Source organism: Apostichopus japonicus, chromosome 23 (genome assembly GCF_037975245.1).
Source record: "Apostichopus japonicus isolate 1M-3 chromosome 23, ASM3797524v1, whole genome shotgun sequence".
Taxonomy (NCBI): Eukaryota; Metazoa; Echinodermata; class Holothuroidea; order Aspidochirotida; family Stichopodidae; genus Apostichopus; species Apostichopus japonicus.
This window is the reverse complement of record NC_092583.1, coordinates 5,398,071-5,413,430: the sequence shown is the minus strand read 5'-3', so window position 1 is coordinate 5,413,430 and position 15,360 is coordinate 5,398,071. Positions and strand designations below refer to the sequence as shown.

Genomic DNA, 15,360 nt, shown 5'->3' with positions numbered 1-15,360 from the left:
GTGTCCGGTTGTGTGTTTTTTGTTTTTGTTGAGGCGAACAATTAATAAGATGCATATATCACAATGGGACACCTTCAAGTTTTAAGTACTTGGTTGGAATTTTTCATTGATCTCTGTGAAGGGGCCAATTTTGTCTTTTGGAAAAGAACATCGTCAAGATTGTGTGAGTATATACTATAAAATATTACCATAAAGGATTTTAGATTGTGGGATCGATCAGTTCATGTTTACGAATTGAATGCATAATGATGCTTTAACATTAGCCAAGGACCAGGCTGATGGTATTGTGTTCATGCAGTCATTTGCATTTAATGACTGAGGGTTGTAAATGTAAATTAATGTTATTCTTTACAACTGTCTGAAATGATAAAAAGAAGCATATAACCGTCACCTTACAATAAAACACAGAAATCAAAGTCATTTTCAATGTTTAGTGAGCCATTGTTTACTAGTTCAGAGGACATGATTTACACTTAAGTCTATCGTCGAATCATATTATGGTGCGATCAGAATCAATAGCAAGTAATTAACAATTAGATATAATTCACGTTAAAGATGAGTGTGCATGTCCGTGAATCAATACCATAAATCTCTTATAGACCGCTGTGATCTCTGAGATAATGTGTCAATGCTGCACAACCCGCAAAGAACTCTTCTGCTGTGTCACTGATCTGTGAAGGTGGAAGAAGGAAGCCCCATTCGCCAGTATCCCTCAATTCAAGAGCATAGGAATGTTTAATCCCAGCTACGTCGTAGCCCCAATCTGCTGATGATCCACTAGCCACGTCTAAGTAAAGGAAAGATAACATAATGCACGATCCTTATTGATGATAAGTCTTGTAATCCTGTAAAGCTCAAAGAAAACATTAAACGGAGCGCCAAAATAACAAACCTGGATGATCGCAGCTGCACCGGCATCAAACACAGTCAAAATGCATGTACAATCATATCAACAATACTTGACAGCATTAAAACATTCTTATAGCATCAACAACTTAATCGTAGTGTTAAACATTTGATAGCATCCATCGCAGCCATAGCATCAAACTCAACTATTATGGCGTCAAATACAATCAGAAATTTTATGGAGAAACGTAGTTGCAGCACGGATGAATAAATTATCGATCCAAATTATACTAGACCCAACAAATGTGCAGATTCAGAGCAGATTCTCTTGTGTTATACTGTTATAATTTTGTGTAAGATTTCGGTCAAACAAGATTACCATGAAAAGTAAAACAAAAGAATAGCCGATTAAACATGTATTATCATTTGTATAACATATCGTAGATTGTTAAAATTAAAAAGGTGTTTATTTATATTCTGTTTTGTTTATTTGGTGTACTGTATGAGTGTTCTCTGCAGCTATTCTCCACAACACGATCTCAACAAATACTCAATTGAGGCGCAGTACTTACATATGACAGTTGCTATGGGTCCATTCTCGTAAACTTTACCATGAACAGAAAACACAGCATCGACAGCGGCTTTTGATGCCTCTCTCTAAAAGATGGAAGTATCGAACAATCAATAAGTTTCTGTATTTTTTGAAATTACCAAGGTATATTTTTCCTATTAAGCTTCCTCATAACAGTGGTTTGCGCCATGCCTCCCCCAACCTCAGATAGGGGGTGGGGGGGTATTTTACATCTAGGAAAGAAATAGACTACAGCTAGGGTGCACAGCCCCTTTTTCAACCATTGCACAGAAATATCAAATGTATTTATTAGCACAGCCTTGCGAGTAGACCTAATTTATAATCTAATAATGCCTCAGAATGCACCATTTGACATGTAATTAAACAATGGGGTGGGTCCACTGACCCCCCTCGCATGGGAGTCGGTTTCAACGACCAAAGGTTCACTCCTTGGTTCATCCTTTAAAACATCCTTCATTCACCATTTGTAAAGGGCGGTGGAATGAGGGAATTGAAAACCACTGTATCACAAGTTAATCAGCACAATTATAATTGCGACAGAAAGGCAAAAAAGTGTGGAAAAACTTGATGTCTAAAAACGATTTGTCTTCTTTATAATACACACACAGTAGATACACTAAATGTGGCTCTACAAAAAAGTTCACCTTCCATGAGCTTCCACCCTTTCCGACAAGGGCGGCGGAACCGGGGGGGCACGTGCCCCCCCCCCCCCACTTTTCCTCAGGTTAAAAATGTGCCCTTTTTCTACATAAGAATTGAGGTGTCTCAAGTTAGCAACTTGAGGCCAGGGAACCAGAATGAACACTCGGGAAGGCCCGTTTCCGGCCATCTGAGGGGTTTGTAAAACCAAAAATTTTCTTGTACGCTCCGCGCCAACCGATGGTGGCGCTCCGCTCAGATAGTCGTGCATACAACTTTGCAAATCCTGGCTACGCCCCTGACTTTTAATGAATTTCTGTGGGTCAAAGTCAATGCTATTTCCGAATGGAAAAAAATTGTTAAGATATTAACAAGAAATAAACTCTAATTCGGAAGATTCCTACATTAGCAACTAGCATGTTTTCACCTCATTTTGTCTCAAAAGAAAACTTGTTTCCCAATTTGCATATTGGATATTGCAGTGCTAGTATGCATATTTTCCTTGAAGGGGGGGGGGGGGACGTTGATGGAGTGATGTGTATACGCAAATAAGTTAATACAATAAGAGTTATAAAGGGTACTAAATATAAGGCTGCATCAGTCCAATCGAATTTCTGCAAAGTGCCCTTTGATGTCGGTGCCCCCCCCCCCCCAGATTAAAAGTGCTTCCGCCGCCCTTGCTTCCCGATCTCATGTCAAGAAGTTCAAGAACCTCCTCAAGAAGAAGGGAAAACAGAAAAGAACATAATTCCTTACATGATATCTGTGTACTCTAATTGACTTCATACTTAAAGACTCTTACCAGTTCATCGTCATCGGCGGGTAGTAGTACATCTGAATGACCATAGGGATACATCCAGTACTGGCTGTATGCGTGGACATCCATAAAGACTTTCACTCGATCTCTAATAGCGGAGACATGATCCTGCATATTTTTGATTTCGATCTCGGAGGCAGGTTTGGATCCCATATATGTTGCACTGCATTCAAAGTTGCTGGACCCGCCAGCTGAAATAATAATTAGATATGTCACACTTAAAGAATTGTCCTTGTTATATGTTATTGTGACTGTTAAAAATTGTAGCCTCAATGTAAAGAGGAAATACATTTAAAGGGATAGCAGATAAAACAAGTCCAGGTGAACTACACGAGCTTTATAGAAGAAATAAACATTTCTGTTTCGCTTCTTTCACAATTTGGAAACATAAATGCTTTACAACAAATACTTTGCACTACGTCACGGAAAATACTACACATGTGATTGGTTATTATATCTCCCATTGACTAACAATACTGCTGGAAAAAGTTCCAACTTCTAAGGCGTCTCTTCGACCGTCTGGACTATGTTTATACACTGTGTTTACACAGACGTATATTACTTACTTCCCCATTGGCAGTCCCAGTTCCTGTTTGGGTCTGTTCCAACGCAGGGCGATGCATCGTTTGGACTTCGGGTCTTACGCCACATTCGATCCTTAGGACACAAAAAGCAAATTATTACCTTATGAGAGATGTACAGAGAGAATCATCATGCATGTGCATGCACAATATGACCTTAAAGTGAGATAATGGAATTTTCGGCGTATACAAAATTTGAAAAATAGACTATCCATCAGTAGAAAGAATTAATGGTGTGCTAATTGTGGTCGAAAATGTAATGTATTCCCATACTACGTTAAACTGTTAAACAATTAAAGTATAGGTTGCTTCACGGGCACATAGTGAGCCAGGCTCAGTAAACGCATGGTACAGTCGGTATACATTGTGCATACCATCATGTAAATTTACATGACGGCCATGGAAGGGTGCACGTACAGCGTCCATGCAAGTTCTCCAAGTTTTTGTGTCAGGTGTGTTTGTATTTATTATTATTTTTATTATTATTTATTTCCCGCTCACGTTATAAGTGGATTACGTTCCCCATTTATATGGTAAGTTCAGCAGTATACTTACATCGGTCCACGTGAAATGGTAACCGTCTTGGTTGAAGACAGGAACAATATGAAAATCCATCAATTCCAATAGATTCCCTTCCGTGCCACTTTCATCGACCAACTAAAAATTGAAATGCGAAGCAAAGTGGAATTAAAGCTGCTTTTCACACTTAGCTTTCAATTACTTGAAATAATATAAGGCAATGAGAAGAAAAGCAAATCCTATAATAATCTAATTTCGATAACATTCCTCACCGGCTTGGATTCTTCAGCGGTACTAGAGGTAGTTTATTCATAAAGCTTGCTGTGTTTTGGCAACACTATCAAATGGTTGGCAGGTTTGATTTAAAAACTGTTGCAAAATGTATTAGAAACGAAATGAGCTCCAAACGCAATGACAAATGATTGGAAAAAAATCATGGTTTGCAATCTATGACGTTAGGACCTGTATAACAGAGAATGTAGGAAAGCACATCGACTTAAGCTGACGCCAATTTAGAAGTCTGACAAAAGTTTAACGACGTTGCCTTCTAATATCACAATTCTATGATATAGTCATGCTCTAAAGACATTGAACTATGTTATATCCTATGGTATAGTTATGCTATATTGATAAGGTCACTGTAAAACGTCCAAACACTGCACTATGTAATATTCTATGATAAAGTAATGCTCTAAAGATAAGGTCACTGTATAATTAACGTCCAAACACTGTAATATCTATGTTATATTCTTTGATATACTTATGCTCTAACGAGTTGGTCACTGTAAATATGGTCCAAGTGTGCTATGTTATATTATATTATAAAGTAATGCTCTGAAGATAAGGTCACTGTATAACGTTCAAACACTGTACTATGTTATATTCTAGATAAAGTAATGCTCTAAAGATAAGGTCACTGTATAACGTTCAAACACTGTACTATGTTATGTTATATTTTAAAGTAATGCTCTAAAGATAAAGTCAGTGTAAAACGTTCAAACACTGTACTATGTTATATTATATTATAAAGTAATGCTCTGAAGATAAGGTCATTGTATAACGTTCAAACACTGTACTATGTTATATTCTAGATAAAGTAATGCTCTAAAGATAAGGTCACTGTATAACGTTCAAACACTGTACTATGTTATATTATATTATAAAGTATTGCTCTAAAGATAAGGTCACTGTATAACGTTCAAACACTGTACTATGTTATATTATATTATAAAGTAATGCTCTAAAGATAAGGTCACTGTATAACGTTCAAACACTGTACTATGTTATATTATATTATAAAGTATTGCTCTAAAGATAAGGTCACTGTATAACGTTCAAACACTGTACTATGTTATATTATATTATAAAGTATTGCTCTAAAGATAAGGTCACTGTATAACGTTCAAACACTGTACTATGTTATATTATATTATAAAGTAATGCTCTAAAGATAAGGTCACTGTATAACGTTCAAACACTGTACTATGTTATATTATATTATAAAGTAATGCTCTAAAGATAAGGTCACTGTATAACGTTCAAACACTGTACTATGTTATGTTATATTTTAAAGTAATGCTCTAAAGATAAAGTCAGTGTAAAACGTTCAAACACTGTACTATGTTATATTATATTATAAAGTACCGGTAATGCTCTAAAGATAATATAACGTTCAAACCCTGTACTATGTTATATTATATTATAAAGTAATGCTCTAAAGATAAGGTCACTGTATAACGTTCAAACACTGTACTATGTTATATTATATTATAAAGTATTGCTCTAAAGATAAGGTCACTGTATAACGTTCAAACACTGTACTATGTTATATTATATTATAAAGTAATGCTCTAAAGATAAGGTCACTGTATAACGTTCAAACACTGTACTATGTTATGTTATATTTTAAAGTAATGCTCTAAAGATAAAGTCAGTGTAAAACGTTCAAACACTGTACTATGTTATATTATATTATAAAGTACCGGTAATGCTCTAAAGATAAGGTCACCATATAACGTTCAAACCCTGTACTATGTTATATTATATTATAAAGTAATGCTCTAAAGATAAGGTCAGTGTAAAACGTTCAAACAATGTTCTATGTTATAACATTAAGAAGAGTTCTGAAAACTTGAATAAGTTGATAACGGCAGGTGAGCTGGCAGTCAACTTTTGATTTATTTCAGATTGTTTCATGTGTCGCATAGCATGAAATGCTGACGCCATTCACGCTAGTTCGTGTATTGGATACATTACGCGTTTTGCCACTGCCATCATTGTCGCAGGAGTAACCCATTCCCGAGAATGTGTCCCTCCGATCATGAAGAATATTGGCCTGGTGGTGTCACTGAAGTCTGAGGAAATCTGCAAGAGAAATAGAGATGTTAGTTCAAACAATTTAAACAAACGTTTAAGAGTATGTAAGTGATGCCCATGCTGGCTAGTATAAACAAATTGTTGGTATATGACAAGTTGCATTAGAATCTAAAACCAACAAACAAACGCTACCCGTGAGAACGGTGATATCTAACACACTATAGTCGTATACTTGTATTCAGGTGTTGCAATCCGTGTAAACTCCCTGTTACAATTCATATGATTCCAGTGGCTTGCATTTGTACTTGAGTGGGACCATGAGAAATATTGAAAATTGATTTCCCCCAATTTCTCATAACCTGGGTTATTGACTTATAGTATATACTCATATAGACGCATGGATTAATCATATATGTGTCCGAAGAAAGGAAAATCAACCATCATCCCAGAATTTTTGGGGGGATTACGTAGCGATTGAAATGATAAATTCTATAATATATGGACTACAAATATGACTTCACTACTATAGACACTCACTTTAATTTTCTGAATATCTCGACCTTCATATGTTGTTCCCACTTGTTCCATCTGAACCAAATCAGAGTTCTCTGCCGTGAAATCAAGCATCCATTGGCGAATCTGAACAGGATATATTAATCATTTCATTGCTTGCCTGTTTCTGCACACGATATTGGTTATGAATGTGACGTAGTTATAATTTTTACAAATAGGAGCCAAGATAATGCCTGGACTCGAAAAACCAAACGTCATATCAACGAATGGATGTAATAACAAAGCCAATTCCTTTATATGTATATTGTAAGGTATCCAAATATGAGGTTTGTGTGACATTTGGGGCGGTTTGAGTGAAATATATCTTGTTATCATATAAATGTGAGAGTGATGACATTAAAGCTAAACAATGACATATTTATTCAAAAGAAAATAGTTACCTCATCAAGAGTATGATAATCATCATAACTAAATCCAGATTGAGCTCTTGTATTCATCTGTCCATCAATTAATGGTTGGATATCATCGATCATTGTTTCAATGTTGAAACCTCTTTCCTCCAACTTTGAAACCAAGATCCCTCGATAATCTTCTGATACCATAATATCAGCTGAATAGCCGACACCTCGGGACTCACTCCAGAAGTCATACTGAGAAATGGAAAATGAAGAACAAAGAGTTCTTAGGTATAATCACATTCGATAGACACAAAAAAGGAAGATATTAAATATATAAAATCATTTCGAATGCTGACAGATTAAATACAAACACCATATCGGTTGTGAAGATCGTCAGTACAATGAGAAATATAGATTGGAAGTCAGGCCGTCTCCCCCCCCCCCCTCTCCCACCTCCCAGATAAAATACAAACACCATATCGGTTGTGAAGATAGTCAGTACAATGAGAAATATAGATTGGAAGTCAGGCCGTCTCCCCCCCCCCCCCCACCCACCTCCCAGATAAAATACAAACACCATATAGGTTGTGAAGATCGTCAGTACAATGAGAAATATAGATTGGAAGTCAGGCCGTCTCTCCCCCCCCCCCCACCCACCTCCCAGATAAAATACAAACACCATATAGGTTGTGAAGATCGTCAGTACAATGAGAAATATAGATTGGAAGTCAGGCCGTCTCCCCCCCCCCCCGCCCTCTCCCACCTCCCAGATAAAATACAAACACCATATCGGTTGTGAAGATCGTCAGTACAATGAGAAATATAGATTGGAAGTCAGGCCGTCTTTCCCCCCACCCACCCACCTCCCAGATAAAATACAAAAACCATATCGGTTGTGAAGATAGTCAGTACAATGAGAAATATAGATTGGCAGTCAGGCCGTCCCCCCCCCCCCGCCCTCTCCCACCTCCCAGATAAAATACAAACACCATATCGGTTGTGAAGGTCGTCAGTACAATGAGAAATATAGATTGGAAGTCAGGCCGTCTTTCCCCCCACCCACCCACCTCCCAGATAAAATACAAAAACCATATCGGTTGTGAAGATAGTCAGTACAATGAGAAATATAGATTGGAAGTCAGGCCGTCTGCCCCCCCCCCCCCCACCCACCTCCCAGATAAAATACAAACACCATATCGGTTGTGAAGATCGTCAGTACAATGAGAAATATAGATTGGAAGTCAGGCCGTCCCCCCCCCCTCCCACCTCCCCCAGAAACACAAATGAAATTTAAATAAAGATTAAGAATTTAAACGAACACACCACTAGCATATATTCCAAGATTAAAGGTCAATTCGATAGATATGCACTTATGTACGTACAAATATCTACAAGAACAAGGAAAGGGTTAATTCTGTCAGGAAGCCGGGGAAAATATTTAAACCAACTCTGGATGGCGTATGTATCCAACTACATCTAAGCAATGTTTGCCCCAAAACAAGTAAACATGCGATAATGTAACCAAATTAATTACCAAAAAGTGATCAATTTGTCAAAATTGTCTGCATTTTACTTCTTTAGGGGTAAAACTGTACCCACATTTTGTTGGATACATACGTACCGAGTGTACTTGAGTTAAATATTTCGTCCAACTTCTTTATAGAGTGTTCGATAGGTATGGATATTGAGCACCAAGACAGGTCTATCTCCTAAGAACAAGGATAAGTTGCATCACAAATCGGGATATACATTACTACTCTCCTACCTGAGATTCCAATACATGTAGGTAGTTAAAAGAGGATTCGTCCGGAGGAGTAACCCGCAAGACTTTATACCTGAAATTAAGACCATTAGAGAAAGTATCATCTTAGTTGAGCCTGCAAGAGAGTACAATTGCAAATATCTTTAGCCTCGACATTGCAAACTGTTTATGTGCCAGCTGGTCACTTCGCCCAACAACCATTTCGCCCAACTGCCATTTCGCCCAATCTTACCATTTCGCCCAACCTTGTTGGTTATTTTGCCCAACCAGCATGGTCATTTCGCCCAACCTTGCTGGTCATTTCGACCAACATTGATTAAATATTATACTTCAATATTGGTCAATTTAATAAGGAAACGTTCGGGAATTGTTAACGTTACGGGATACGAACCGAATATTAAGGAAACTTGAAGTCGTGGTTACAGTCGGTAGGATGGATCAGTGAATTTAGAAAACAGTGAAATAGATTCTCCTTTGTTTGTATAATAATATAACTTACATTGTATGCGTAGTTAACCGCCTAAAGTAGTGTAATCCTCCCATTATAACCGAAATAACTGCTCAGACTCCGATCGATATCGAACGGACATCACTTGATTTACCTACTATGAAGTAATATATAAAACATATATCAAAATAAATCAAATTGAACTAGTGAAATATTCAAAGGGATATTATTCTGACAGGCTTGAATATGAGTTAAAAAAAATGGTTGGGCGAAATGACCATGCTGGTTGGGCGAAATGACCATGCTGGTTGGGCGAAATGACCAGGCTGGTTGGGCGAAATGACCATGCTGGTTGGGCGAAATGACCAGGCTGGTTGGGCGAAATGACCATGCTAGTTGGGCGAAATGGCAGTTGGGCGAAAGTGACCAGAAAGCGTTTATGTGATGGTTGTTGGGCGAAGTGACTAGAAAGCATGTTCGGAAGCAGGACACTTCGCCCAACAACCATTTCGCCCAACTGCCATTTCGCCCAACCTTACCATTTCGCCCAACCAGCCTGGTCATTTCGCCCAACCAGCCTGGTCATTTCGCCCAACCAGCCTGGTCATTTCGCCCAACCAGCCTGGTCATTTCGCCCAACCAGCCTGGTCATTTCGCCCAACCAGTCTGGTCATTTCGCCCAACCTTGATTAAATATGATATGTCAAAAGGAAACGTTCGGGAATTGTTAACGTTACAAGATACGAACCGAATATTAAGGAAACTTGAGGATTGATCAGTGTGATAGGGGTTAGGTTTGATAGTAAACGTTCGAATATTAAGGGATATTAAGGAAACTTGAAGTCCTTTACTTTGTATAACTTTAGTAAGGAAACGTTCGGGAATTTTTAACGTTACAGGATACGAACCGAATATTAAGGAATCTTGAGGATGGATCAGTGTTTTAGGGGTTAGGTTTGATAGGTTTGATATAGTAAAAGTTCGGGAATTGTTAACGTAACGGGATACGAACCGAGTATTAAGGAAACTTGAAGTCGTGGTTAAATTGATTACATATGTGATTACATATGTGGTTACATTGATAAAGTGGTTACATTGATTAAATATAGTACTTCAATATTACGGACGGGTTATATATATTTTTTTTCAATTTAATAAGGAAACGTTCGGGAATTGTTAGTCAGTAGGATGGATCAGTGTTTAGGGGTTAGGTTTGATAGGTTTTTATGAAGACCGATTCCCCTGTGTTTGTATAATAATATAACTTCCATTGTATGCGTAAACGCCTAAAGTAGTGTAATCCTCCCATTATACCCGAAATAACTGCTCAGACTCCGCTCGATATCGAGCGGACCTCACGTTTTTATTTACCTATTACGAAGTAACCTAACCCCAAATTAATCAAATTGAACTAGTGGAATATAAAAAGTAATATTATTCTGACTGAATATTAGTAAAAATTAGGTTGGGCGAAATGACCAACACGGTTGGGCGAAATGACCATGCTGGTTGGGCGAAATGACTATGATGGTTGGGCGAAATGACCATGCTGGTTGGGCGAAATGACCAGGCTGGTTGGGCGAAATGACCAGGCTGGTTGGGCGAAATGGCAGTTGGGCGAAATGGTTGTTGGGCGAAGTGACTAGAAAGCTGATGTTCTTTCCCATAGTCCAGTTTCTGATTCGTGTCAAGGAGTTCGAAACTGTCAGTACGAAACCCAGAACAAATGTAGTATTAAAGTACTTTATAAATTTGTACTTACCGTAAGATATCCTTTGATCTCTATTCACAAAGACTACTAATAACCTCATTATATGAAGGGAAGCAGGACACTTCGCCCAACAACCATTTCGCCCAACTGCCATTTCGCCCAACCTTACCATTTCGCCCAACCAGCCTGGTCATTTCGCCCAACCAGCCTGGTCATTTCGCCCAACCTTGATTAAATATGATACTTGGAAAGGAAACGTTCGGGAATTGTTAACGTTACAGGATATACGAACCGAATATTGAGGAAACTTGAGGATCGATCAGTGTATTAGGGGTTAGGTTTGATAGGTTTTTATGAAGACCGATTCCCCGTGTTTGTATAATAATATAACTTCCATGGAAGCAGGACACTTCGCCCAACAACCATTTCGCCCAACTGCCATTTCGCCCAACCTTACCATTTCGCCCAACCAGCCTGGTCATTTCGCCCAACCAGCCTGGTCATTTCGCCCAACCAGCCTGGTCATTTCGCCCAACCAGCCTGGTCATTTCGCCCAACCTTGATACTTGAAAAGTAAACGTTCGGGAATTGTTAAAGTTACAGGATACGAACCGAATATTAAGGAAACTTGAGGACCGATCAGTGTGTTGGGGGTTAGGTTTGATAGTAAACGTTCGAATATTAAGGAATATTAAGGAAACTTGAAGTCCTTTTCTTTGTATAACTTTAGTAAGGAAACGTTACAGAATACGAACCGAATATTAAGGAATCTTGAGGATGGATCAGTGTTTTAGGGGTTAGGTTTGATAGTAAACGGTCGGGAATTGTTAACGTTACGGGATACGAACCGAGTATTAAGGAAACTTGAAGTCGTGGTTAAATTGATTAGGCCTACATATGTGATTACATATGTGGTTACATTGATAAATATTACGGACGGGTTTTATATATATATTGTTTTTCACTTAACGTTCCGGAATTGTTAGTCAGTAGGATGGACCAGTATTTTACGGGTTAGGTTTGATAGGTTTTTATGAAGACCGATTCCCCTGTGTTTGTATAACATTAGATTAACACTATGTAGAACTAGATAAACACATAACTGCTGTGAACAATACCCTTGATTAATGCCTGGCGGACTTGATAAACCTTGACCGAAGTCATCAAGCAGAACAATAGGTGTGGATTAATAAACCACAAACAATAGGCCTCCGATAAACGTCTGGTTGACCGGATTAACGCTTGGCTGACCAAACCAATAACTGCGGATTACTGACTCACAAATGCAATAACATCAATTATTGACATCAGCCTGTCAATCACATGGGATAAACCCAAAGGATGGATAAAAGCCCTGCCCCAACGATGTGAGGTTACACAGCTCCTGAACTATCCTCCAGAAAGATGAAAACTACAGTTCCTCAAATATGCAAACGGCTCTTCTTAGGGCCACTTAATGCTCCAGAAAAAGACAACTATTCAGTTCCTCAAACATGCCGATTCTCCTTTGTTTTTATAATAACATAACTTCCATATAATAATAATAATAATATAACTACCAATAATATAACCCAAAATAAATCAAATTGAACTAGTGAAATAGAAACGGTTATATTATTCCACACCGATTCCCCTTTGTTTGTATAATAATATAACTTCCATGTATGCGTAAACGCCTTAAGTAGTGTAATCCTCCCATTATACCCGAAATAACTGCTCAGACTCCGATCGCTATCGAGAGGACCTCACTTTATTTACCTATTACGAAGTAACCTTACCCAAAATAAATCAAATTGAACTGGTGGAATAGAAAAAGTAATATTATTCTGACTGAATATTAGTAAAAATAAGGTTGGGCGAAATGACCAACACGGTTGGGCGAAATGACCAACACGGTTGGGCGAAATGACCAACACGGTTGGGCGAACTGACCATGCTGGTTGGGCGAAATGACCAACGCGGTTGGGCGAAATGACCAGGCTGGTTGGGCGAAATGGCAGTTGGGCGAAATGGTTGTTGGGCGAAGTGACTCGCAAGCACTTCCATTGTATGCGTAAACGCCTAAAGTAGTGTAATCCTCCCATTATACCCGAAATAACTGCTCAGACTCCGATCGTTATCGAGCGAACCTCACGTTTTTATTTACCTATTACGAAGTAACCTAATCCAAAATAAATCAAATTGAACTAGTGGAATAGAAAAAGTAATATTGTTCTGACTGAATATTAGTAAAAATAAGGTTGGGCGAAATGACCAACACGGTTGGGCGAAATGACCATGCTGGTTGGGCGAAATGACTATGATGGTTGGGCGAAATGACCATGCTGGTTGGGCGAAATGACTATGATGGTTGGGCGAAATGACCATGCTGGTTGGGCGAAATGACCAGGCTGGTTGGGCGAAATGACCAGGCTGATTGGGCGAAATGGCAGTTGGGCGAAATGGTTGTTGGGCGAAGTGACTATAGAAAGCATATGAAGCTATATCTTAAATATATCAAGAAACTTTTAATGATAAATACTATACGCTGTAAACTTGCCATCCTTGGAATTCGTTTGAGTCTCGGTGAAACTTGGTTGATGTATTTATAATGTTAATATTACTTACATACTTACCCAGTGTAGTATATCCTTGTCATGATAGCATGTAATATACATCATGTTAATATTACTTCCATATACTTACCCAGTGTAGTCCTTTGCAGCGAACGCTCCTAGCAGACTCGCGAGGATAAGGAAAATATAATACATCTTTGTATCTTTGACTCAACTAACGTAATGGTGATTCAAAACTTTTCAACAAAAAGGAAGCAAGTGAATACTTCAATATTGAATCCTTCTTACTGTCTTATCAGATCGAGCCCTCATTAAGCCTCCTTATCTTGACAGATGCAACAGCTTTTGAATGACCCACACTTGCAAAAACAACCTGGTCTGCCTCAATGCCTAGTGTAAATATCAAGGACAACTCTGGATCCCAATGAAAATTAGTTGTATGAAACGCAACATTACTTATTCCACATCAAATTATATAAAAATCACTAACTCACCTATAGCGACTGAACATATCAAAGGATGTCTTCCTTATATGCGTGTGAAAAACAATTGATACCGCAATAAGGTGTAGTGAAGGCCTTTATAAACCTGAAAGGTTAACTATTGTCTATAAATAGTGCTAACTAGACCTAAAGAGTGACTTTTTGTCATGTTTTCAAAAGGATGAAATAAACTACTGATGGTCTAACATCGGGAGGATTGGATGTGATTTAAGGCGTTTAGAATTCCTGGGTGAAACAGAAAGATTCCTCAGCTGGCAGATGGAGTTGTCAGATGGGTTGGGGAGTACTTTGCTAGACTTCAACCTCTTTTAGGTTCAAATATAAAAGGTCATTGTGGGATAATTTAAATGAGACAATCACTCAAGCTATCAGCTGTCATTTGGTAGGAAGGACATGTCAGTTGGAAACTTTTCCCTATGCTCTAGCGGCCTTGAAACATGCAGAATTAAGAGTAATTAACTGGGATATGACATCTTTATGCAATCTCCAGTAATAAAGAACGTCAAAAGGACTACAAATGATAATCATAATGTAACATTACATGAAGGTTCACGATGATTATATAAAAGTGCACTATGAAAACTTTACAGTACAGGATGACAATAGCGATTACGTACTCTGCGGTCCTTTTGGCGTTTCACAAGGGCCACAGATAATCGAGAAAACTAAGATATGTATATTCATGCAACTTCATATTATTATAATCACTTGTGGTCCGTTAATTGTCGTTCCATGCGTTGTGGCTGTGTTTATGGGAGTACGTACACTTCGAGCAAGGAAGTATAAACGAACTTCCTTGCCGTCGAGTTTATGGCTATATATATATATATATATGTGAAGGGGGAGGGGGGGGCTGCAGGTTACCAATAAACAACATGACTATCTGACAACATTGGACGTGCTTCTAAGACAAGAACAGTTCTCACACACACACACTCAAATTCTCTATGGTTCATCCGGCAGATTTCATAATACATTATGTGAACGTAGTTGAAAGTCACTCTCTGTTCGTGGCATTATCTGAGTTTCTCTTAAAGTTTAACTACTTGTTTGAGCGGATAATCTCACTTGCGATGGGAACAGCTGCACGTGCGACACTCTCCATACAATGAGGGTGATGTTAGTTCAGAGGCGGTCAAAGCTTGGCAGAAATGAAGTCA

At 38.4% G+C, this 15,360-nt stretch overlaps 1 protein-coding gene and 1 long non-coding RNA gene across 2 annotated transcripts; one reads left to right on the top strand and one right to left on the bottom strand.

The window, feature by feature from the left end:
• Positions 1–417: 417 nt before the first annotated feature.
• Positions 418–13,985, bottom strand: LOC139964770 (carboxypeptidase B-like). The gene is made up of 10 exons (XM_071966720.1): positions 13,828–13,985; positions 8,987–9,056; positions 7,264–7,473; positions 6,848–6,949; positions 6,251–6,358; positions 4,031–4,132; positions 3,461–3,551; positions 2,880–3,085; positions 1,419–1,503; positions 418–787 (listed from the first exon to the last, which is right to left on the bottom strand). The coding sequence occupies exons 1-10, from the start codon at positions 13,890–13,892 to the stop codon at positions 594–596; spliced, it is 1,233 nt and encodes a 410-aa protein (XP_071822821.1). The 5' UTR covers positions 13,893–13,985; the 3' UTR covers positions 418–593.
• On the top strand, positions 11,363–12,043 carry LOC139964772 (uncharacterized). The gene is made up of 2 exons (XR_011792085.1): positions 11,363–11,489; positions 11,944–12,043. It is a non-coding gene; the product is annotated as an uncharacterized lncRNA (long non-coding RNA).
• Positions 13,986–15,360: the final 1,375 nt, after the last annotated feature.

Bases quoted from the DNA above. Each gene is read 5' to 3' on its own strand.
- LOC139964770 (XM_071966720.1), bottom strand. From the start codon at position 13,892: ATGTATTATATTTTCCTTATCCTCGCGAGTCTGCTAGGAGCGTTCGCT. The intron at 7,474-8,986 runs GTAGGAGAGTAG...TCCATTTCTCAG, and splicing joins TACATGTATTGGAATCTCAG to TATGACTTCTGGAGTGAGTC. The intron at 3,552-4,030 runs GTAAGTATACTG...TTGTGTCCTAAG, and splicing joins ACCATTTCACGTGGACCGAT to GATCGAATGTGGCGTAAGAC.